Source organism: Sturnira hondurensis, unplaced genomic scaffold (assembly GCF_014824575.4).
Source record: "Sturnira hondurensis isolate 20B ecotype Veracruz unplaced genomic scaffold, ASM1482457v3 Scaffold0001872, whole genome shotgun sequence".
NCBI classification, from domain to species: domain Eukaryota; kingdom Metazoa; phylum Chordata; class Mammalia; order Chiroptera; family Phyllostomidae; genus Sturnira; species Sturnira hondurensis.
The window spans coordinates 9,887,334-9,914,085 of NW_028074503.1; the positions used below are offsets into that span (position 1 = coordinate 9,887,334).

The 26,752-nt window shown below is 37.2% G+C and overlaps 1 protein-coding gene across 1 annotated transcript in view; it reads left to right on the forward strand.

Annotated features, from left to right (window-relative positions):
* The window catches only part of LOC118977526 (desmoglein-1-like), a 41,700-nt gene extending 15,215 nt beyond the window's left edge, over positions 1-26,485 (forward strand). Inside the window, exons 6-15 of the mRNA XM_037032461.1 lie at positions 1,348-1,514; positions 4,703-4,837; positions 5,137-5,322; positions 7,506-7,765; positions 9,190-9,329; positions 13,632-13,871; positions 17,401-17,534; positions 18,105-18,162; positions 20,214-20,422; positions 22,683-26,485. Of these exons, the coding sequence (XP_036888356.1) occupies positions 1,348-1,514; positions 4,703-4,837; positions 5,137-5,322; positions 7,506-7,765; positions 9,190-9,329; positions 13,632-13,871; positions 17,401-17,534; positions 18,105-18,162; positions 20,214-20,422; positions 22,683-23,744 (2,591 nt within the window). The 3' untranslated portion in view covers positions 23,745-26,485. The remainder of the gene's footprint in view (positions 1-1,347; positions 1,515-4,702; positions 4,838-5,136; positions 5,323-7,505; positions 7,766-9,189; positions 9,330-13,631; positions 13,872-17,400; positions 17,535-18,104; positions 18,163-20,213; positions 20,423-22,682) is intronic.
* Positions 26,486-26,752: the final 267 nt, after the last annotated feature.

The following is a 26,752-nucleotide window of genomic DNA, read 5'->3' on the forward strand; positions in this document are numbered from 1 at the left end:
TTTGAAGGGGCAGTATATCAACTGCTTAGCACAGTATTGAAGGTTGTGCTACACATAAGGAAAAGAGCAGAGATCATTTTCATTTGAATGTTTATCAGAACTTAACTTACCACAGTTACTTTTAATATTTAAGTGGTATGACTTCTTATCAATTAAAAAATTCTTACATTTTACTTTATGCATTAAAATATGCTCCCTATAGTATAAACTGTTAAAAATATCATTTTTAAAAATGTGTTTTAAAACCATTCACACAACACAGATAGTAAAAATGGATTGGAAATTTGGCGTTTTTCTCTTTACTAGCAAGCACTGTCATTAGTTGCTTAAGTACATACGTTCTATAATTACATAGACATATATATGCATATTTGGGGGAACTTTTCTACATATTAATATACAATGTGGACATTGATTCAAACATATTTTGAACATTTTTCTACAATCAGTGATATAGGTTTCTTCAGTCCTTTTGACAGTTGCATCAGATTTTTTGTATGGATGTACCAAGAGTAATCAATTGCATTTTGAAAACATTTTTTTAAATGATACTAAGATGTATACACACAGAGGTAGAAAGAAAGAGAGAGAGAGACATGGGAGATTGTTTAGTCACTTTTGTCTATAAGACACAGATTGTATTTAAAACAGTTTGAGTGTATGAAAGAATTCTAGTATGTGAACACTGGCAAGTTTTCATATTCTCTGGTGTCTTTTGTCCAAACTGCTTATAGGATTAAAGGTAAAGATGAGGGATAAGATGAAGTAAGTAGTTAAATGAGCTTGTCTTTAAAACACCTAGTTACCTAGCACTAAACCATACAAAACAGGACAATAATATAAATTTACTGAGTATACATTATTCAGTAGGAAGGGTGTATAATTTTCTCTCTTTAAACTGCTTAATTCTCTCATGAACTCAAAGAGAATAGTCTGATTATCATCCACATTTACAGATATGGAAACTGAGGCCAAGGTTGTATATCAAGAAAGTGCTAGAAAGTTGACAAACTGTTGGTCTGGACTTAGTATCATTTTGTTTCACCACAGTGACCTTAAAACCATGCCATTATACTAAAATAGAAAATGGAGTGGCAGGATAAAATGTTTCTCTGTTTTCTAACTATCAGTAATATCTGATAGTTCTTGGTAAAAGGTGATGTTTTGTCAATGCAAAGGTATGGAGAGGAGCTGATATATGACTATGTTAGAGAAGGAGAAAGAAAAAATGGCAGAGTGCACATCGTATGAACCAACCAACCCTAACACCTTGTTGAGAAAGTCATATACTGTATTACAACAAAAATGCAAACCATTCAACCTCAATCAATTTTCCTCATATTCTAGATACACTGGTGATGAGACTCAATGCGACTGATGCGGATGAACCCAATAATCTGAACTCAAAAATAGCCTTCAAGATCATAAGACAGGAACCTTCTGACTCACCCATGTTTATTATCAACAGATACACTGGAGAAATTCGAACAATGAATAGTTTTCTAGACAGAGAGGTAATTACTTTTTTTAAATGAGTTGTTAGTTCATGTGAATTGATTCTAAAAGCAAGAGTACCTGAGAAAGAAAAAAGAAAACTGTACTTTTAATTTGTATATGTATAATCTTTCACACAATGGCAATGACATAAAAATCTCTTTCAAATGAAGATATGGGGATGCCTCACATACATTTTATACCAACATTTGTTTAATTTAATTTCACTTAAGATTTGCCTCAAATTAAGAAAACTGTATTCTGAGAGTACATAAAATATGCTTTCAGTATTTTGCGGTTACATCCCCCACCTTTGAGAGTCAATGCATGAACATGGTCAAGGCTCCAGGAAATTTTACAGGCTAAGCAACTTGTTTATCTTTTTTTAATCCAGCACATTTTAAGCTCCTTTGACAAAAATCTTTTGCTTGCTGTGTCACACTTACTGACAGCCCATTGATTCCTTTGGAAAATGAATCAACAGAATGATGATAAAAATTAAGCAACATCCAGATCAATGTTGCATTTAGAAATAAGAAAACAAATCAGTGACTTATACTTGTTAGAAAATTACAATCAGAAAAAAATTGACCATTTTTTAGCTCTTTCTCAAAAGAGTTTTAGCAATGAAGACTAGAAAGAGAGAAGGAACTCTGCATTTACTGGGATGCCACCAGAGCAGATATTCTTTCTTTTTAATATAGTTTACTGATTATGCTATTACAGTTGTCCCATTTCTCCCACTTCACTTTCCTCCATCCTGCATACCCTCTCCCACCAACATTTCCCCCCTTTAGTTCATGACCATGTATCATACTTGCAAGTTCTTTAGCTTCTACATTTCGCATACTATTCTTGCCCTCCCCCTGTTTATTTTCTACCTACCATCTATGCTACTATTCTCTGTGCCTTTTCTCCCTCTCTCCTCCTCCCACTCCCTAGTTGCTAACCCACCATGTGATCTCCATTTCTGTGGTTCTGTTCCTGTTCTAGTTGTTTGCTTAGTTTGTTTCTATTTTTGTTTTAGGTGTGGTTGTTAATAATTGTGAGTTTGCTGTCATTTTACTGTACATGTTTTTTATCTTCTTTTTCTTAGATAAGTCCCTTTAACATTTCATATAATAAGGGCTTGGTGATGATGAACTCCTTGAACTTGACCTTATCTGAGAAGCACTTGATCTGCCCTTCCATTCTAAATGAAAGCTTTGCTGGATAGGGCAATCTTGGATGTCAATCCTTGCCTTTCATGACTTCAAATACTTCTTTCTAGCTCCTTCTTGCCTGTGAGGTCTCTTTTGAGAAATCAGCTGACATTCTGCTGGGAACTTCTTTGTAGGTGACTGTCCCCTTATCTCTTGTTGCCTCTAGGATTCTCTCCTTCATTTCAATCCTGGCTAATGTAATTATAATGTGCCTTGGTGTGTTTCTCCCTGGGTTCAACTTCTTTGGGACTCTCTGAGCTTCCTGGACTTCCTAGAAGTCTATTTCCTTTGCCAGATTGGGGAAGTTCTCCTTTATTATTTGTTCAAATAACTTTTTCATTTGTTGCTCTTCCTCTTCCCCCTTAGGTACCCCTATAATTTGGATGTTGGAAAGTTTAAAAATGTCCTGGAGGTTCCTAAGCCTCTCCTCATTGTTTTGAATTCTTGTTTCTTCCTTCTTTTCTGTTTGGTTGTTTCTTTCTTCCTTCTGGTCCACTCCATTGATTTTAGTCCCAATTTCCTTCCCATCACTGTTGGTTCCCTGTACATTTTCCTTTATTTCACTTAGTGTAACCTTCATTTTTTCATCAATTTGTGACCAAATTCAACCAATTCTGTGAGCATCTTGATCACCAGTGCTTTGAACTGTGCATCTGATGGTTTGGCTATCTCTTTGTCACTTAGTTATATTTACTGTGGAGCTTTGATCTGTTCTTTCATTTGGGCTATTTTTTTTGTCTTGTCACACCTGTTACATAGTGTGGGGCAGAGCCTTAGGTGTTCACCAGGGCGGAGCAACCCACGTAGCTGGGTTGTGACCCTGTATGTGGGGGCGAGGTCCCAGAGGGAACAATGGCACTTGCTCTGCTCTCTGCCAGATTTCAGTCACTTCTGCTGCTTCCCATAAGCAAACTGGGCCCTTCTAGTGCTGATTTTTGTGTGGGTGGGTTTGTGTACATTCTAGGACCCTGTGGGTCTCTCCTGTGAGGCTAGGAGTTTCTCCCTGTGCCTCAACCCCCACAGGTGTTTTCAATCAGTGTTTTGAGGCTTTATTTCCCCACGCTGGGGCCCTCAATTTCAAGGTCTATCTTGCTCCCCCGTTTCACCTGGTTTATCTGTGCGCAAGGTGGGGACCACCCGGCCCACCAGCCAGCTTGCGTGCCACGCCCCTCCACAGTTCACCACCTTGCTGGGCCCGCCCACTGCTGCCTTGCACACCCAGGGTCTGCCAGTCACTCCTTTTTTTTTTTTTTGCCAGACCCCTCTCCTCCCAGCTGCCCAACTCTGCCCCCTCCTACAGGTCTGGATGAATGTGTCTGCTTTAACTTTTTGGTTGTCAGACTTCCATACAGTTCAGTTTTCTGTCAGTACTGGTTGTTTTTTTGTTTCTAAGTTTTTGTTGTCTCCATTTCGGTTGTGCAAGGAGGCACAGTGTGTCTACCTACACCTGCATCATGACCAGAAGTCCTTGTGCATGTTTCTTGAAAAGCAGTCATAACCCTTACTAGCTTCTAAAAATTTAAGCACCATTTAGTAGAATCAAAAGGACAGATCATCAGTAATTCCACTGCCACAACCTGCCACCACCACCCCACAAAGTGCAAACCATTTTTATCTCTTTATTTTTCCTTAATAAAGTCCTGGTTATCAAAGATATGGAATTCTTAAGCCAAACATCTTGATAAACCATAATCTCTCTCCACCTGATCATCTTGACTCATATTATCCTTTACAAACATTTTTCAAATGAGAGCATAAAATAAGGAATGAGGCCTTTAAGAAATGTTGCCTTTATAAAATGAGCCTGGATAAATATTTTGGAAACTAGAAGTGGCAACTTTCAAGTTGATTCATGTGAGGTTTGTGACTTGTCAACAATCTGTGTTACCCTTATCACCACCATAGATTTAAGTAATTGTTGAGCCAACATTTTAAAAGAACTTTGCCTGAGACAGAATCAGGACCGTCTGAGTCAACTGTGCCGTGGTTTGTGGTGTGTGTTTCAGCAATACGGCCAATATTCTCTTGCTGTGAGAGGCTCAGACCGAGACGGCGGGGCAGATGGCCTGTCAGCAGAGTGTGAATGCAGCATTAAAATCCTCGATGTCAACGACAACATCCCGTACATAGAACTGCCTTCGGTAAGTATTTGTCTTTGAAATTAATCATTTTTCACTCACCACACTCCAACATTTGTTTGAACAATCTTATTCACAGATGTATATGTTATCCTTACTCACATACAACCCAAGTGTACATGTGCACTTTTTTGGTGCTTGTTTATAAAATACACAAGGCGGAAAACATTTGAAAAATGAAACGTCTGACTATAAACACAGATCCCTTTTCTAAATAATGAGTAACTATAAACATTTACTATAAGTCTACTACAGTTCTCTCACTCACGTACTTGGTATTATTTTTTTCCTTCTTATTTCAGTATTCCATAACTATCGAAGAAAATATTCTGTATTCAGAATTGCTCAAAATTAGAGTCATCGATTTGGATGAGGAGTTCTCTGCTAACTGGATGGCAGTAATTTTCTTTATTTCTGGAAATGAGGGAAATTGGTTTGAAATAGAAATGAATGAAAGAACAAATGTGGGAATTTTAAAGCTTGTTAAGGTATGGTATCATTATCCTAAATATTTTATTCTCCTTGTCTTTTCGCAAATGTTAATCTTAAAATAAAGTATTAAGATTCCAGAAATTTCAGCCACAGAAAGAAAGGAATTCTTATTTTAAAATGGTATATGCAAAAGTGTACTTGAAAAATAATTAAATAAATTTTAAAAAATTAAAACAGTAAAAATAAAATGGTATATGCAATACAGCTTTTACATGAAGAGTATTTTTGCTTATATAATTTTATGAAAACAGGCCTTGAATTTTAACTTGAAACACTTTATCAACACAGTAATTCATCACAGATCATACGAATTAAAAGAATTTTCAAACAAGAAAATTATTTTATGCTTACAAAAAGGCATGGTTAATCCTTAAGGTTTTGTTTTAGAATATTTATAAGAATATTTTTTAAATCAGATTTAACATCGCCTTTAAAAATTGTGTGTGACAACACATATGACAACTATTATGCATTAAGAATATTTATCACAGAAATGAAAGCTCTTCACCCCTTCAGTGTCTTTATATGAAATTAAATAGCTGTAACTGTAGAATCACATTCCCGTCTCGTTGTGGCTGCTGACCAAAGTTTCTTATGACATAAATACACTAGAGATTCAGTCCGAGTCCCTAGAGCTCTCCTGTGTCCCTCTCACACTAGTGACGCACCACACTCCCCTGCAGTAGAATTTCCTCTGAGAGATGAGGGGCAATGTCGGACTCCTAGGGAGCTGGTAGGGAAAGTTTCACCCTGTGCTACAAGACCTACCCAGTCTGTGTGGAAATTTGTGGAAGCTGTACATGGACTGTATGTGGTGCGTGCACTATGGATCTTTATAGTAAAATGGAATTCCTTTTCCACTCTTTCCTTCCTGCAGAATAGTCCTCAGAAACAGACTCCTAAGGAATTCTGTCCTCCTAGGAGTGTGTGATCACTTGTTTCATGTCTTCATAAAGCGTCAGCACGTCTACAGCTTCCATTTAGGGAGGCCATGAGCAGAGGCTTTCGGCTGCTCCTCACAGCATCCCTGCCATAGGTGATGTGCCCACATCACAGATAAACGCACTGGGGTTCAGCGAGGGCACTAACCTGCTCGAGTTCTCAGCACTAGTGAGCGGGAGCGCTGACACTCAAACCCACGTGCCTCTGGCTGTTGAGTCCATTTTCTTTCCACTACACTACCTGGGATTCCATGCTGGGGAGACTGAGTCCTAAACTGTTTCAGAGAAAACTTCTGTATTACTTTAGAAAATTAAAGTATGACTTTGATTTTTCTCCCATATATGGCATCGTATATTATTTCCTTTTTATGATTATAAACTATATATAATATGCATTTGTATTTCTGTGTAATGTACATGTATACATAATTTTATAGCCATTCTTGGAATTGCAAATACAGCCAATATTAGAGCAAAGACTAAACATTTTTGCTAAGTGAAGAGTTCAGTTTGGGAATAAATGGTCATCTAAGTTACTCTCTTCTGAAAATTTAGAAAAACATACTTGGCATAATGCAAAGTTAGGGGGTTTTATGTAGAGCTGACATTGAAACCCCCTTTTATAATAAAAATGACTACTTGGTCATTTCATAAGATGAAATAATTGTTCCAGAATATCCTGAAAATATAAGCATTTCTTATTCATTATATATGTGTGTCTGTGTGTGTGTGAAGACACCAGACTTATTGCAAGAAGTCACACTTATAGAACTAAAATTCTTCTAAATTGTTCTTCCTGGATAAAGCATGAAATGGCAGAAAATACAACATATCTTCCCATAATTTGTGTATGTAGAACTACTTTCTGAATAACATGAAGTGATACAAGCTGACATAACTGTCTTTGCACTACAAAATGCAAGGATTGACTGGCTATATTAAGTTTTTAATTTGGTGGACAATTAGGACACCTGTCATACATTGTCAATTTTTGCAATGAAGGATCTAAGACAATTGGATTTTTTTCTTACTATGTATATTTTATGTGTTTGTACTGAATTAGAGATAAAGAAAGAATACATGATATGTTTATATGTATCTAGTTTAATTTAAAAAGAAGCCTAAAGTTTTCTTTGCTTACTATCAAAGGATTTCTTTGCTTACTATCAAAGGATTTCTTTCACTTCTACAATTTCTTTTCTTCCTATAGTAAAACTATTTCACTCTGTATTTTCTAGCCCCTAGATTATGAAGCCGTGAAGAATCTGCAACTTAGCATCGGTGTTAGAAATAAAGCTGAATTTCATCAGTCCATTATGTCCCAATACAAGCTCACAGCGAATGTAATCTCAGTGACTGTGTTAAATGTAATTGAAGGCTCAGTGTTCCGTCCAGGTTCAAAGACATATGTAGTAACTCGTAATATGGGACAAAATGATAAAGTGGGAGAATTTGTAGCTATTGATCTGGATACTGGTGGCCCTTCAACAACTGTAAGGTAAGACTGACATTTTCAAGTAATTTTCATCATATTGAATTAAGTACATATGTTCTTTTTAGAAATGTTAAGTATGAATTAAAACATTTTGCATTATTTTGAAACCATCATTTAATAATAAAAAGTACCAACTACTGATTACTTAATTTAGAGTATTTAAAAACATATAAAAATTGGTGCAACATGTAAGATGTAAAAGTGTGAAGCTATACATTGCGGCAATGTTATATCTTTAGAGTTTGACACACCTGTGTTTATACATTTCATTGATCAATTAGTTGATCACCACATATCGAGGTTATTTTCCCTGGCAGTTTGCGTGGACTGGTTTTCCCATTGCCTATTTGCCCAGATTGAGATCCATTAGATTTAGTTACTCTCTTTGCTTTAATCAGCACCTACTTGGTATGGGCCTTTGATGACTTTGGTATGAAAAATGAGGTAGATTAAGGGAAAATCAGGTGATGTAACTTTTAACTTTGCATATCCAAATATTTCTACTTGGTCATAAAAATCCGTGTGGCTGCGTGCACATATGTTTTACACAAGTGCTTGTGATCAAGCATCACAGCGGGGGAAAGGCCTCACTAGTGAGTTCTGAAAGGTCTTTGTCTGTGCTCTTCTCACACCACGTGAGCACTTCTGTTAGGGCTCTCATCACGCTGTACCCCCGCTGCTGATAAAGTCCTCCCACCCTGCAGACCTGAGTTCACTGAGGGCAGGTCACCCCCCAACCCCCACCCCTGGGTCCTCTTAAAGTTCTCTCCCCTGAGTTTGACACAACCCCTGAGACAGAGTTACTAACCAGTATTTCTTTAACAAATGTAAATGAGGGGAAAGACATGGAAGTGGAAGATTAGGAGGAGAGAAAAGAGAATAGAGAATAGGACAGGAGCACAAGGAAAGGACGTGCATAGTTCGGAATTCAAAAAAAGTCTTATAAAGTCATTGTGTATATGGAGACGGGGAGTGGAAATAGGGAGCCTGAGCTAATGATGAAGTAACTTCTGTGGTAAGAGAACACTTTGGAATTATTAATGAGCTCAGGAAGTCCTAAGATCAGGGTCTTCCAGGATAGCACTGATGGTCCCGAAGTCAAATGAAATGAGACTGCAAGTGTCAAAGGGAAATTTCGACACCCAAGTGGGCATAAGAGACATTCCACCAGAAATGGCTGCTCAGAAACTCTTTTTTCTTAAGTTTACATCTTTGTCTATTTCTCAATGTCCTCAAACACCTGGAGCTGCCCTAGAAAAAGAAAACATTGTCTCTAATAACTGAAAAGTACATGCAGGAATCATAACTGCTGACCCACTGACTGAAAACATTTTTATAACCAAACATTTTATAAACAAAATCTCTCTTTCTCTCTCTCTCCTGTTAGAGAGCTGACATTAATTTGTACTGTTATCTTGCAAATACAGATATGTAATGGGAAATAATCCAGCTGACCTACTTGCTATTGACTCAAAAACGGGCATCATTACTTTGAGAAATAAAGTTACCTGGGATCAATATAAAATGCTTAATGGGAAATACCAAGGAACAATTCTGTCTATAGACGGTAAGAGATTAATTGATCAGTTTATTTTTTTCCTTCTGGTGAAGTTATATATATATTATATATATTATATACTCAGAAATAAAAATTTAATCATTGTAGTTTGAAGTAATTATCTTTCTAACAAAACATGTTATATTGGGCATTATAGAACCAAATCTTTAATGATATGAAAGGCAGTATAATTCAGTGGATAAGACTATGAGCTCTGGAGTGAGACTGGATTGGCATCTTGTACTTACTAGGTACCAGGTTTTAGAGAACCTATTTAACCCATTTTCCCCCTTCACCCTTCAATATGCATTTGAGTTACTACATGTAAAGCACTTACGTGTTCAATAAATATTAGCTCTTATTAATGTAAATAATTGGATATTTTAAATTGTATATTTTGTAAAATTATTTTCTAATAGGCCAGAAGCCAAGCTAACTGAACTTTACATAATCTTTAAAAAAGTTGGTGTAAAAATTTGTGTAAACAATTTGGACACAACATGCTTATATTACTCTTCAAAACCAATAAAATTAAATGAGGCTGGTCACTGAAATAAGGAAAGCTCCTCGGGGTCATTCTAACAAGCAGTACTTGTCACTTCAGTTACCGCCTCCCTTCTTTCTCCCTCTCATTTCCCTCTTTCAGTCATCTTAAAACAAGGTGGACAGTTTCCACTTGCTTTACAAATGAGAAAATAAAAATAACAATAAAATAACATTGTTAAAGTCATTAAACAATTCAAAATTATATTTTTTTCACAATCAGTCAAAAATAAAGGTAGTGTCTGCCTGGTGTAGCTCAGTGGAGTGAGTGAGGGCTGTGAACCAAAGGGTAGCTGGTTTGATTCCCAGTCAGAGCACATGCCTGGGTTGCAGGCCAGGTCCCCAGCATTTGGCACGCAAGAGGCAACCACATGTTGATGCTTCTCTCTTTTCCCCTTTCTCTAAAAATGAATAAATAAATTTTTTAAAAAATAACTACATGTAGTTTTAAAACTAATATTACAAATAAAAATGTGATTTCAGCTATTGTTAAATCTTATTTTGATTCAGTGCTGAAATAGGCTTAAGTAATTACTAGTTTACTCCTTTCTTACATCCAACATCAAGCTTAACTAGAGACATGAAGAAAAAACTGGAACTTAGCTTACAAACCTGTTAGGTTCCTGGCAAGGAAAAAGAATGCCTTTTCTCTTCAAAAATTGCAATCATCTGGAAATAAATATTACATGTGATGGCAATGATAAATATAACAACAGAACAATCACATTAGAATCAGCAGAGCTAAAATGAAAGGCATGGGATTTGCCATCACGGACGGGATTTAAACTTCTCTGTGATGTACTTCCAAGGATGTCTTAACTCTGAAACTATATATTGAATCTCAACCAAGCATCAGCCATTGTGCCAGGTGCTAGGGTTACACCAATGGAGCTCAGATTTATATTAATATGATAGAGATAAACATAATTATGTTAAACAAAATCATTACATTATTTTTATCAAATTTCAAGAATCTTAGGAAAATCTCTTAATATAGAAGACAGTGCATATAGATGTTACTTGTAGCATTATCTATAATAAGTAAATATAGAGAGCAATGTCAGTAACAGGGAACTTGGTTGGTAAACCATTGTCTACTTTATATGAAATTATGTAGTCATCAGAAATTATTTTAATTAAGTGATCTTTTTAAATATGGAAGAATTCTTAAATACAAAATAAAAAATGTAAAACTGAATGAGCCATATAATCTATCAGTGAAACTTAAATAATATGTAAATTATAGGCATTATAATTAAGACCAAAAGATAATAAAACAAAATATTAACAGAGGTTGTTCTCGGGTAGTGCAATTATCAGTTTGTTTTATCTTTGTTTTTGTTTTGCTTCTTTATATAATACTATGTTTCAAATTATATACAGTATCCATTTCTTTATCATATAAAGAAATAAGCTAATAATGTTACTAGTAATAATTCTTAGTGGGGTCGATAATAGTTCAAACAGTACTTGAGCATATATGCTATGCCCATGTGAACGGCTGTGGCAGGCACATAAATAGTTCTACTTCTCTTCCCTTGCAGCTGGACAAAATTAGCTTTGCATGACCTGAGTTCATAGACAGGAGTAGTGCAGTGTGTATATAATTTGAATAATAAATCACATTTTCTTTCTTTAAATAATGTGCTATAATGACTTTTGCAGCAAACTTAGCTTCATAAATATGGGTTGCATAATATTTAAAAGATTAAGTGTTCAAAATATTAAAAACAATCTATGTGACACAAAAGCATTTAAAATAGCAGGAAAAGGCTGGTGAAAGAGGCAAAAGGGGAGATGTTGGTCAAAAACTACAACTTCCAGTTACTAAATAAATATGTTCTGGGATCTAATCTACAGCATTGTAATTATAGATGACAATATTGTACTAATGATATATACTTGAAAGAGCAGATCTTGGATTTTCTCACTCCCAAAAGAAGAGCAATGGAAACTGTGTGATATGATGGAAATGATAGCTAGCACTGTCATGGTAATAATCATATTGTAATACATAAGTGTATCAAATCATCACATTGTACACCTTAAATTTACATGGTGTTAACATGTCAAGTATAGTACCTCGATGAAGTTGGGGGAATAGGTAGGGGAAAAAAGATTACACTGGAATTTTCAAAATTGCTTTAGTAATAACCACATGTAAATAATTGCAAGTGGGTTGGAGGAAAGGCTAAAGTTCCATCAACATCATCCCTACACTGCAGCAAGAATTACTAGGACCACGGGAGTCTGGCCTGCTAGCACCTGTTGATGAGGAAACTTTCTGACATGGTAGATGCTGCCTTTGGAAATCTCACCTCCAAAGGAGAAAAACAATCACACCTGGGACTTTCAGTAAAGTCATTTTTCTGTAGTGAGCAACTGCTATAATCATGCATTTTCACATTCAAGTCCTACAGAAAACAAATAGTGCAGATGTGATGAATGTATTTCTTTTAAGGTATCTTAGGAGAGAATAGGTAGAGCGACTGCATGCAAAATACAAAGTAGCTGCATACAAGTAGCTTCCATTCATTTCAATAGATGTGAAATGTGACTGACTTTGCAAATCAAGGTAAATGATTACAATAATGTGTTTTTAATATTGGTCTGAGCAATGTTTTCATTTAAAAATATCTTTTTTATCATCTCTCACATATACTATTTTTGGGTTAAATTGTAATAGATTGAACACGTGGTTACTTTGATAGCTTTTAAATGGACTGGTTTTGTTGCAAGATAAGGACACAAACATAGATTCAAATATATTCCTTATTCAACTTTACTGAGGTATAATTTACATTTAATGAATATGCCTTATTAATGTATATAGGTTGATAAGCTGTGACAGATGTACATGCCCATATTTAACATTGCCTGAAACAAGATCTAGAGCCTATTCATCACCCTGAAGAGTTCCCTTGCATCCTTTTGCAGTCATTGCTACAGCCCTGCCTCAGCCCCGTGTGCCTGCTGATCCAAATGTGGGTGTATTTCAAGGCACTGCCCTTTGTACCACAAGCACACAAAATCAGTCCACTGGTTTGAATACTGGTTGCTTGGTGGGTTGAAATGAACAGCAAATATAGAGCAATTACGTTGAAATGAATAACAAATATCCCTACCCCTGTGTTTAGTCAAGAGATACAGTGACATATGGAAACTTCAAAGGACAAAGAAAGCAAATTAGGAATATCTACTTGAGAAACAAAGTGCTTCATCTTCTGTTTGAAATGAAAATGTTCCCCCACTTCCAATACTGTCAGTTCCTTCTCCTATGAGTTATTAGTTGTGTTGGAAATATGCTGCTTTATCACTAAGAAATTTTTGTAGAAATGATATACCAGCCTGCTTGAAACATGGTCATTTTGTCAGCCCATAAACAGAGAAGCACAAACATAACTGAAGAAGAAAGACGGTAAAACCGCCAACAAAAAATCCGAGCTCTAATATAAGAAATGTGCAAGAACATAGTCTAGAAATGCCTCCAGTGTGGCGTTTAACACACCACTGGCCAATACTTACTTTCTGTGGCGTTTGCTGTTTATGCTTCTCAAACCATGAGACAGGTTTTCAGGAGCACTAGTAATCATAACAGTTTGATTTAAAACTGATTCATGAACAACGGACAATTTGGGAAGTTACTGATGGATGGGACTAAAGACATTGAAATAAGTATTGATGCAAAAAGAAAACCGTTTTGTTTGGTCCAATAATTATTATACCACATGTATAAAATATTTCTTCCATTTTCAAACCTTGTTTCAGATGCTCTTCAAAGAACTTGTACTGGTACAGTTATTGTGAACCTAGAAGGTGGTGACTGGGTAGTTCCTAAAACCACCACTATGAAAGTTGATGACAGAGATAACCCTGAACATACTACTGCTCCTGCTATTACCAACACAAATGACATGGTAATAACGGGCGTGCCCCTTATCAAAGATAATGTGCATTTTGGTCCTGCTGGCATTGGACTGCTCATCATGGGATTCTTGGTCCTAGGATGTAAGTACTTGAACAGCTCAATTCATATATACCGCACCTCAAAAGTTGTGAGACATTTTTGATCTTTTGATGAATGCATTTGACAAATGCTTATTTTGTTCACCTATCAAGATAGTTCTACATTTGGTGCTGGATTGACAAAAGAAATCCAGCTGCTTGGGAGTGGAAGAGAAAAACTTTTTTGCATTAAATTTCAGGGTAATGGGAAGTCCCACAATAGGCAGGTCAAATTGCTATGTGAGTAAAGAAGATAATGAGAAATAATCAGTTAAAACTGAAAAGCCTACATAAAGAAAATAAATTCTCAGTGGGGTATTTACAGAATTCTCCTGATGAGCAAGAAAAATGAAACACAATACAAGGAGAAAAAAAATCAATGGGAACCCCCCCCCCCCACACACACACACACACAGAATGAAGGGCTGGTCACTGACATAAAGGACTCCAACAGGAAGAGCCAGAGGATGCGCAGGACTGCGTGGTAACAGCTGAGACTAGAAAACAGGCAGGTGCCAGACCCTGAAGGGATTTCATGCTATGCTAAGACTTAGTAGAAGAGAGTCAGATGGATGTAGGGTTAAACTTCAGCTTCCAAATGTATTGTCTGAGTCTTTCAAAGCTTACTGTAACTTGCTGAGCCCCACTTTGTCACCTCTTAGGACACAATATGGCTTTGATGATGGAAAAGAAGTACCCCACAAAGAAACATTAGAGATACATCATATTTATAGTCACTAGGTTAGATCTCGTGAAGTATCTAGCCATGAGGGTGTTCATACCCAATGGATTCTCTAAATGTCCTTCAGCGTTCCCTTGGAGGATGATAGACATTAGAGGGGAGATGAGCTGGCCCTACAGTCTCTGAGGAATGAGAAGGGGACCTCTGAAGAGAGTAGGTTGATATCTGCACGTTACTATTAAAGTAAACATTGCCATTTTTTAAGCGTAGAATCATAAAATTGTAGTGACAGAGGATACTTCAGATATTATTTAAGTAAAACATACACACATAAAATATGAAATCAGAGTAGTCCACAATGAAACACTGTTTCTACCTTCATTTTCTCTTAGTATATAAATAGCTATACAATACATAGTTCACACTACCTTTATTAGTGAACTGGATTTTCTCTGATTTTAAATAACTTTCACCCTTTTGAAATTATGAAAAAAATTGAATTCATCAAAACCACAAAGACTTTGGACATGCTATCAGCACAACCTAAAGTGGAGGATCTTACCTTCAGTTGAAAATAAAGTCCAAGAAACAAGAAGCTAATAGGTGAAGTATTAGAATTTCATTGTTATTTGCTCATAAGAAATGGAAATAACCATGAAAACACTTCTATTAAAGGAGGAAAAGGTTAAAAAAGACAACATTCTTCCCAAAATAAACCAAGGCAATAAAAATGCTACCAAATTTGCAAAATATAACATAAAATATATAAGAAGATATGATTCCCTGTTTTGGACATATTAATTATCAACCAACATTTTAAAACTTTAAATGTTTCTCAAGGTAACAATTTACCCAGGTGCTAATTACCTCTATTGCAAAAAACCAAAACTGTTAACTTTGAATTTCCCTTTATATTGATGACTATATTTGAGTAGTGTTCTTAATAAAAGATTTATAAATAATATTTGGGCTTTAGAATCAAATACCTCTAAATTCAAAGCTATCTCTAAGCCTGACATATTTGCAAAAAAGCAAAACACCAGAAATTACTTTTCTCCTTTTTTTCTCGTTCTCTCTCTCTCCCTCCATCCCCCGCCTCCCCACCTCTCTTTAAAAAAAATAAAAGTGCATATCATTTCTTACACTGAAAAAATGACCACTAATAGTAATGCCTTCTAGAGGCTTAACTCCACTGAATTAAATACATTAACAATCATTTACATACAACAAATATATTTTCCTAAACACCATAGATATACCATTTTCCATGCACATTTTAAATATATTATGTGTTTAGGACTCAGAAGTAACCTTGATGTTTGAAACAGCAAACATATACAAAACAGTTACAAGTGAAAACAGTACTGGCAAAGTGCCCCGTGTTTTTATCCAGAGACACAACATCGAACCTCAGGTTAAGAAAACTTTAAAAACTGTCTGGTGTATAAGAATATCTGGGAGGGGGAGGCGGGTGGAGGGAATAACAACTTTCCCTTTGGCTTAAGAGCATCAACAGTTTGAAGTCATTAAACCTGAATTAGAAGCCCCTAGAGCAGTCAGAATTCAGAGGCAGGAAACTCAGAGTGGCAGGGAGCTGTGTGGGTTTCTCATTCCCTTCACCAGGCCCAGCCCAGGTTGCCACCTAGAAAGAGCTGCTGAGGCCACTTCTGTTTCAGAAGGGTAATCACGTGATGGTGTGAGTGGCGCTTTCATCTTACTGTCTGCAGTGAATGATGATTTGTGAGATGCTTTTCCATTTTAAAGCACAAATGTCTGTATCCCAGCAGATGACTCTGCAGGCCCTGCTGGGAGTCTCAGGGCAACCTGTGCCCCCACCATCAGTGGCCCTGTGAGCAGGGAGCCTGGAGGGGGCCCAGCAGCCAGGAGCTCAGCTGTCAGTGGGCAGGCAGCCCAGAGATGACTGTAGTCACCTTTCTACCATCAGTTTTGATCAGAGCTGCCCTCTTTTCTCAGCATTAGAATCTCACTGAAGGCTTTTCCCTATGAACATATTTGGGGCACAACACATTGTCCTCCAGGTGTGGGGGGTAGGGACAGGCAGGTAACAAGAAGGGTGCAGACACTTTCTCTTCTTCTCAGGAACCCAGGCTGGCCCAGCATTTCCCTCTGTCTTATTACTCTCCTCCCTGCATTCCTCCCTGCCCACCTTGCTTTCTTCTTTCCTTCCTTCCTCACTTTTTAAAAAATTTACACATCCTTTCCTTCATATACCTATTCATTCCAAATCATTATTTAGTATCATATTATGTAAAATACCCTGGAATAGAAACTTATGTAGATAAGAAAAATCCAGTTAGTCAATAAAAAAAGACATTGTTAAGCAGTGTAATGCTCTTTATCTCTGGGTGAATGAGTTCAAGAAAAGGTATGTGTCTAGGGGCAAATAATAGCCTCATAGAGGATAATGGCTGAAAGCATAAATAAGGGGTCACTGTTGAAATAAAAGGTCAGGCATGTGTGAAAGGAGAAAAACAAGAAAGAGGAAATGTGAAAAATCAAACCTCTGGACTGGCCTTCCCAGCTTTCTTTTTCTCTCCTTTACTATTTTCCTGCGTAATGATGGGGGAAGACCCATCTGTTTCAATAGTATCACACGATTTGCTGTCTGAATCCCAGGTAACAAATGAAAATTGATCGTAATCTAGTATACTGAAGCTCACATTGATTTTTGATATCTCACCATTACTCAGTTTATTTTCTCACCTTCCTAATAATTTTAGGACCAAATGGGGTTATATTAGGGATTCAAATTTAATCACAAAAGGCAAGTCGTTTTGTTTTAATACGGCCCTGCGGCTGATTTCAATATTCCCATCCTCTCACCACCAGTGGTCCCACTTTTGCTGATGTACTGTGATTGTGGAGGTGCCCCCAGTGGGGGAGCCGGCTTTGAGCCTGTTCCTGAATGTTCGGATGGAGTAATGCATTCATGGGCAGTAGAAGGACCACAGCCCCAGCTGATGGTGAGTGCAGATCTATAAGAAACGGACTATGGTCGACACCTAAACTCAGCCTTGTGTGCATGAAACCAGATGTGGGTGGTTACCCCCAGTCTATGCCATTCTCTGTTCTGGACTAACCAATGGGGGAAGTGGAGAGGGGTCAGAGGTGCATCAAAATTAGGTGGAAGTAATCAGGGGAGGCTTTCTGAGTGAGGTTCCTGTTTTTTTGTTTTTGTTTTCATATTTTTATTTATTTATTTACTTTTAGAGAGAGGGGAAGGGAAGGAGAAAGAGTGGTAGAGGAACATCAATGTATGGTTGCCTCTCATATGTCCCCTACTTGGGACCTGATCTGCAACCCAGGCATGTGCCCTGACTGGGAATCCAACCAGCAACCCTTTGCTTCACAGGCCTGTGCTCAATCCACTGAGCTACACCAGCCAGGGCAAGGTTCCTGTTTTAAATGGATTTCCAAAGGTTCCTAAGTAGTATTCATTCAGGAAATCTTAGTTACTTTGACAACTAACTCAGGGTATAACTGGAGATAGAAAAGTCATTACAATTGAGAAAATGTTATTTCTTGTCTTTTAGGATTTGACGCAAATACCACTGGACAATGCAAATGTGATTGAATGTATTGACACTTCAGGTAGAGTTTAACATTTTTTAGTTTTAATAACTCAAATGACTCAGAAGGAATTTTGTTCTCTTTCGGCATACTTTGCTGTTCTTCAATTATTTTGCCTTAAAATATTCTTGTTATTCCTTTTTATTTTATTTTTTTATTAGTATTCAAGTACAGTTGTCTTCACTTCCCCTCAACCACTCTCCCTCACCAAACCCATCCCCACCTCCCACCCTGGATCCTACCCCCTTTGGCTTTGTCCTTTAAATGGGGACATGTTTATTATTCTTTTTTAAACAACTGACTGCAAAATAAATGATAAGGAAAACCCTATAGTAAGTATTATTCTTATATGTTAATTTTTTTTAAATAATTCTCAATCATCAGAAAATATTTAGGAGATGACCTGATTAAGATCTCAATAAACAGGAAAGAATAACTAAATTGTAACCACAAGCCGATATCAGTTGTACTTTCTGTTGTTGTTGTTCAACAAAGTCCTATTTACCCCCAAAATATAAATTAGAATTAAAGTACAACCCAGTTAACATAAATCTGTGCTTATTTATTGAGACTAAGATCGACACCCACAGACACTGATTAGAATTAACATGCAACACCATTAAAATAGATCTGTGCTCATTTATTGACACTGGAATCTACCTCCACAATTCATTAATGGTTCAAAATCACTGTGACTTCAGCTGCTATCAGGACAGAATTAAATATTGAGTCCATTCTCAGTATCACCATAAATCTTCACATAAAGAGCTTTGTCCACGTTATGAAAATGGAAGTAAGTGGATGAAACACAATCAGAATCCTTCAAAGCTCTCATCTGAGGTTGTGGGCATGTGGTCAAGTCTCTCCCTGCACGTGGGTAAAACTGTCGGTGTAGCCTGCTTTACAACAGGGGTCTAGACCACTTCATAGGCTGACACCAGTGGACAATTAGACTTTCACGGTAAGTGAATAACCACCACTCTCATGAAAAGAACAATTAACTTTTAAAAACTTCCTATACCTTTGAAAAGAGTTGCACCATCTTTCCTTGTTTCAAGGTAAGTTAAGTATTATTGATTATCTTATTCTTCTCTCAGTTTTCAAGCAGCTTGGAATCATGACTTTTCTTCTTGGAACTCTAAAATGCAAGAGGCACAGTATGTCTCTAACTTGTAGAACTGGCCCTTACTCAAAAACTGGATATGCCTGTCTTTATATCTATTTCTCCTCCTGATGTACCAATTTTTGTTAATGAGACCAAAGTCTCCCCTCCTCAGAAGCAGAAACTGATCCTCTTATATCTTCGTATTTATTCATATTCAATCAGTTCTCAAAACCTGTCAAAACTACCAGCATATAGTTATACCTTTATTCTATCAAACTTAAGTCTCAAACTTTACCCAAACTTAAAAAAAAAGCACAGTGGAAGGCACCAAAGTAAGAAAAGTATGTAAAACATATTGACCCTTAAATCATGGTTTTTAATATATTAAACCATAAGACACCTTTCCCAAGACAGCATGTCCCTGCCCAAGGCATTTCTATAGTCCAGGCCATCGTTTTATCCCATGTACCTAGAATACTGTAACCTACTCACCCTTCACATCCAAGTGCAAAGTCAAGACCCCACGCAAACCTTTCCCCTGGCCGTAGCCATGGCTGCTTCTCTGAAAGGCGTCATTCAGGACCTTTGCTGGAGGCTCTGTGTTTCTAATACATCGGGATATTCTCATACTGTTTACTTAAAAATAAATAAAATAAAAAATGAATAAATAAATAAAATAATCTCTAAAGCATAGTTTTTTTTTACCTCTGCGCTTTTTATAAGCCCTCTCTTCTAGTACAACTTATAACTACCAAAAAATAATTAACAAGATAACTAAAAGAGTAGTTAACAATATTATTTTGAACTTAATATCATATTTATTATTCCTGTATTTAAATTTCAGCTTCATTTTTTCCTTTCTCACAAATTCATACTTAAATGAAGGAACCATCCATTAAAGTAAGTTACTGACATTGAGTCTACAATACCCTACATGAAGTAAATTTAATTTGATTTACACTTTCAGGGGTTTATACAAATGAGTATTGCGGTAGAGAAATGCAAAATATGGGAGAAGAAGAAAGAATGAGAGGATTTGAACTAACTGATGGAATTAAAACATCAGGAGCACCTGAGATATGTCAAGAATATTCTGGAACATTAAGAAGAAATTCTATGAGGGAATGTAGAGAAGGAGGTCTGAATATGAACTTCATGGAAAGTTACTTCTGTCAGGTAAGGGCTCCAGCCCCATGCCTTCCTGTCCACCCCAGACCCACTGCTGTGCCCCAGGCTCCCAACTATTTCCCTATGGGGCTTTGGGAAGCATCTCGTAGCTGGGCTTCCAGCCTTGAGTCGTTATGCCTGGAGATGCGTAGTGCTGCTAAATAATACAGCTAAAACTCTGACTGATACCTGGTAGTCCCCCACCTAAATACAGCTAATGACCCCCTGCTGTGTTTTCTCTATGACATAAAGTTCAACATGGCCAATAAGCTTATTCACAAACTGACCCCTGCCCTGTCATCCCCAATTATGCCTTACTATTAATTGCACTTGCCAAGTGCCTTGCCTTAGCCACACCATGCTGTTGCCCTCCATGTCTTTGCTTGTGCTGTGCCTGTACTAGAATGCTTTCATCTGGTCATTACTCTCATAAACCTCTACCCACCTCCAAAACCCCATTCAAACATCACTGCCTGTGAAGTTCTATTAACCATTTCATTGAAAATGGGGTTAGTGTTTCCTTATTTGTATTTTTCTAATACACATTCTCCTCAACTTACAATAGGGTTTATTTCCTTAAGCCCATCATAAATTGAAAAAATTTAGATTGAAAATGCATTTCAAACATCTAACCTAAAAAAATATCCAAGATTAGCCTAGCTCATATCTACTGAAAGCACATCACTTTTACATCATCATAAAACAAAAAATTGTTAAGTTGAATCATTGTATGCCAGAGACCATATATACTTGGTTTATACTTTTTATAAAAAATAACACTGCTAAAACCTGTAGGTTTATATGTTACCACACTTTTTGGTGCCTCAAATCAATGTTATCCATATTATGTTGCCACAACCTAGTTCAGTTCAAGGCACAAAATTAACATTCCATAACAGTGTTTTCCAGAGCTGTAGTATGAGTCCAGAACATTCTAAGAACCTGTAAGAATCAATTTTGCCATCCCCAGGTGGAGACAGAATTGCCCGTGGTGACATGCCATGTGATACTTAAGCTTTAAAGAATTTATTTTTTGATACGCATGTGTCCTTCTACATTTTAGCCTAAAATGCCTTCATGAACTCTCCTAAGCATTTAGATAATGGCTGGTATTTTGAAATTAGTTACTAGTAAAAGCCTTTCAAATCCCAGTGGATAATAACAAGAGGTCTGTTGCTGAAATTCATAGGAATGCTACCTATCCAGGTCCCAACAAATTAATATATTTTCATGAAAAGTACAATTCTGCCACCCAGCTTCTGCACTTACAGCTCCTTCTGCCCAGATCATTCTGTCTGCTTTACTCACCATCATGTGATTCAAATCTCCAATCCAACATCACTTTTGGAGATGCCATCCCTGACCATTCTATCTGAAAGAGCAGCCCCCATCCTTTTCTGTCCCTGTACCCCCCACTCACCACCTTCTGACAAAGGTGGTTCTGTGTTGTCTGCCTCATCCACTCAGATGGAAGCCCCGCCAGAAAAGGATGTATCTAGTTTTGTTCATCACCTCATTGCTAAGTTCCTAATAGAATGTATTGTGAATACTAGGGACTCGAAAACTATTTGTGAGTGAAATGGCTCAATGAGTTGGTTTTCTAATAAATGCATTTCTGGTACTTAACTGGAAAGTTTGCAGCCCATTATCACAAACACCAAAGATGAACTAAAAGGACACATGCCTGTGGGCTTTACTTTGAATTGAAGGAGATTCTAGTTTTAAAAGTTGTCATTGGTCACCTTCAGTTTTGAACCCAAAAACTGTGTAGATGCACAGTTAAATTTTTCTGTCGTTTTGCAGAAAGAGCCACATTGAAATAAATTTCACAGATTCACCATTATCACTCAGTGGGGAAAGGAAAGTGCAATCCCGAATGATTTAAAATCAGCTGCTTTCTATAAATAAATAAAAAAAACACACAATTTGCTGAACTTCAAATTCAGCATTTTTAATCACCTCCTTCTTACTTGGTTACAAAGTATTTCATGCTATTTCTACATGTGCTTTTGTGTCCATAGCACACTAATACAAAGTCTATTTAAATAAATTTTAAAATTCAAAATGTTATTGGAATGACAGTTAAAATAATTTCTAAGCATATTATTTCATGCTATTGTATGATTTTTAGAACATCTCTAGCAGATGTTAGAACTTTGGTTTTTATTTTTTCTTTGGTAATGCCCTGTAAAAAAATTAATGATAAGGACTTCCATTACTGTTAAATACGTACTCATGATTTCCTTTTCTCTTTCTTCTACCAACTCAGAAAGCGTATGCTTATGCAGATGAAGAAGAAGGACGCCCATCCAATGACTGTTTGCTCATATATGATAACGAAGGTGTAGGCTCCCCCGCTGGCTCTGTGGGCTGCTGTAGCTTCATTGGAGAAGACTTGGATGACACCTTCTTGGATAATCTCGGGCCTAAATTTAAGAAGTTGGCAGATATCACCCTGGGAAAAAGTGTTGATCCATACCCAGACCTTGATCCCTCATGGCCACCTGAGAGCACTGGACCAATTTACCCTCCACAGGAAACAGAGCCCCTTGCTAGTGGGCCCCCTCCCCTCTCCCCACGTTATGGCACTACCACAGTCATTTCTGAGAGCACCTACCCCTCAGGACCTGGTGTACAGCATCCTATGCCTATTTCTGATCCTCTAGGCTATGGCAATGTCACTGTGACCGAGTCTTATGCCACCTCTGGCACTCTGAAGCCCTCTGTCCACATTCATGATAACCGACAGGCCTCGAATGTGGTGGTGACAGAGAGGGTGGTTGGCCCGATCTCGGGTGCTGATTTCCATGGAATGTTAGAGATGCCTGACTTGAGAGATGGCTCCAATGTTATAGTGACAGAAAGGGTAATAGCACCAAGTTCAAGTCTACCCACTACTTTGACCATCCCTGATCCTAGAGAGTCCTCAAATGTGGTAGTGACAGAAAGAGTAATTCGACCCACTTCTGGCATGATGGGCACTTTGGGTATGCACCCAGACTTATCAAATGCCCACAACGTGATTGTGACAGAGAGGGTTGCCTCTGGCTCTGGTGTAACTGGAATTAGTGGCCCAGCCGAGATAATTGGAGGCAGTGGCACAGTCAGCAGTGGCTTCATTGGCAGGGAAGCTGCAATAAGTGGTGGTGGCATCATGCTGAGTAGTCGGGAAGGAGGTGGTGGCCTGAGTAGCAGCATGGGGAGGACAGCCACCATTGGCCACATGAGGAGCTCCTCTGACCATCACTTTGGCCAGACCCTTGGATCCGCCTCCCCTAGCACAGCCCGAAGTCGAATCACGAAGTACAGTACAGTACAATACGCTAAGTAGCCAGGATCCCAGCACACTTTTTCTCAGCAGTTGTGATTTAGGTTCAATTCCCACCACTGAAAAGCTAACAGTGTCATTTATGATGCACAATTCGGTGCTTTGGTAGTTGTGGAGCAAGGTGAGAAAATAGTTGAAACCAGTGCTGCTGGGCAAGAGCCCTCCATGGCATTTGTAAACTTTTTTGTTATATTAATACTGATGGAGTCATGACAGGGAACTAAAACTTGATTCGGGGTTTTCTTCACTTCTGTGTGGCCTGTAGTGCATCTCTACCATGTGGAAGAAATAAAACTCAGTCTTGTAAAAAGCACGGGTCTTCTAATGACAATTGACATAATTCTCTCACTCTTTTTTAATATGCCATGTAGTTCAGGCAACATTTAAAAAGAACTAAACACACCATATGTATTCATGTATGTGGGACAATTTTGGAATGTGCCAAGTACCCTTTCCATTTCGCAGATATTATAAATAAAAATCTAACCACATTCAGACCAGGGTTAACTATTAAAGGAAAAGAATCTGATTGTACAGTGAAGTCCACTAGCCACCAATCACTCCTAGTTTAGTGACCACCCTAGGTAAAATAAAATTCAAAATAGGAAATGTTTTCTGGGAGGGATATTGCATAGGAGAGTGGCAATGGGATGAGATCCTTTGGGGTAAACTGGGATTGTCTTGGCCTATGTCTTGAGATGGAGCTGCAGCTAAAATTTTCATGGAGTGTCTGTTTCTAGTGTAGGTGCAATATCAACTGCTTTGCCTACTGGTGAGGTTGCAGGATATCGCACTCATTTTCCCCTTTACTGCTGTGGCTCTGACTTAATAAAGGAAAACCTGCCAAGTGTGCTTCTCACATTGCAGCAAGTAACACCTGACATGGTCATCCTCATTAGTGGTAGATGACCTTCCAAAGAGGTAGATGGGAACAGCACTGTATTTTCATATTGTTTATATTCATATTCAGCATCTTCATTTTACATCCCCTAAGTTAAAATGATTTACTTAAGCTGAGCTGTATGGTTAAGTTGGGAAAATTTTTAAACAAGATCATAAAAAATGTTTTTAGAACATTTAAAATGTTTAATGGTGTAACTTGGAATTTTTCCCTAAGGTAATAAGGTGCTATTAGTTTGAATTGAGTTTAGTACTTTTTTAAAGAACCCTTTGATGCTATTTTGAAGAGTCAGCTAGGAATTCTTAACAGAGTTGACACTATAGCGTTAACACAAACGAAATTATACTAGACAACCCTATTTCCTTATTCTCTCCCTTCCCAACTGAATTTTCTCACTAGCATAAATTCTATATTCCTGATTTAATTTGCCAATGCACTCTTGGCTTATACACACTCCAATTTACAGATTTCAGATTATATCCTATGACATATTTTTCCACCTTCAAAGTTTAGTGATGTATTTATAACATGTCATTTATGTGCGTTTGCTATATAGTGTTACCTGTTTAAATGTCTGTAAATTGAATCAAAGCATTCTTAACCCGAGGTAAATTTTCCATTGCGTGGTAGAGGAATATTTCTTCTTTCTAAACTCAGTGTTATTATGAGTTTCACTAAGGAAAAACTGTATTTGACAAAATATGTTAAGGGTAATTACTCCCAATTACTCAAATTTCCCAGAGTCCTACAAGATCAAAGAATACTCAACTTCCAACACTTGTGAAAGAGGGCTGGGGAATGAACTCTTTACCCAGAGCTAGTTTGCTCCATGTTATAGCAGAAGGTGTCAATATTTTCAAAGCCACAATATACATCTTATTTTAACATTGCAGCCTACATAAAATCATAATGTTCTGTAGCAGGCTGAAATGCAGAGGTGTAAATAAAGTCATTCACAGGAAGTCTTTCTTTTACTTCTTTCTTCCATTTGGGGCTTCCGTTAGTGATGGGCACTTTTCCCAGAAATAAAGTTAAAGGGTGTTTAGTGAAATATACTTGAGTATGCCTAGCGTGTGGAGTTCGATTAAATAACATCATTATTATTTAATTATTAGTTAGTTAAAGTGTCTGGCTTCTTAAGAGGCATTCAGTAGGGGGCGGGTGCTGGATCGAATGCACTATAAGTACTTATTTGATGATCTAATATCAACCAAAATACCATCTTGAGCTAATTTTTACACTGAATTCCAGATGTATCTGCTGCATGTCATTAACCTCTCTTTATGTTGCCTTATCTAACTGAATCAGCACTGAAAAACTACAAAACATGGAAGTATACATTTAGAGTTACTTAAAACCTTCATCAGAGCATGTTTTATTTTCATGTATAGAGTTTGTAGCCTCGTAATCTTCATTCAGTGTAATATTCTGACAGAATGTTGATTATATAACTTCAAAACTTACATATTCACTCTCACTGGGTATTTTTGATTATGTACACAAATGATTTCTGGATTTATATTAACACTTGAGTGTCATCCAGGCTATGATATATATGACACACTTGGACTTCAGAAGAAGTTTAAACGTGTTGTCATCATTGACTAAAATGGCCATGGCTACTTGGGAAAGATATTTGAAGCCCAAAAGAAACTTAAAAGTTTTGCCATATTATCTCATGCCTATTAATAAATTCTAACTTTTTATAATATTATTAGTATTATTAAGACCTACTTCATACTGCTCTGGAATACACCAGTCCACATAGATTACTAGTAGCCATGTGATAGAAACTGTCTTCCCGGTCCAGATTGTTCAATTTGTGTTAAGACAAAAGTATGAATGAATCAACCCATCAGACATTGAATAATTTTAAACAATAATCTATTTTTGCTTACAGTTCATCAATTTAGATATATTAGAATTCCTAAACACTTTATCACCACAGGCTAAATTTAATCTCTGTTGAGCCTTACCTGAAGATCCACAAACTCAACCATGATTTCCATGCCCCTCATTGAATTCCCATAAACCCTTGATACTAAACAGATATCATTATCTCCGTTTTTCAAATGAAAAAACTGAAACACAGGGACAGTGATTGGCTGAG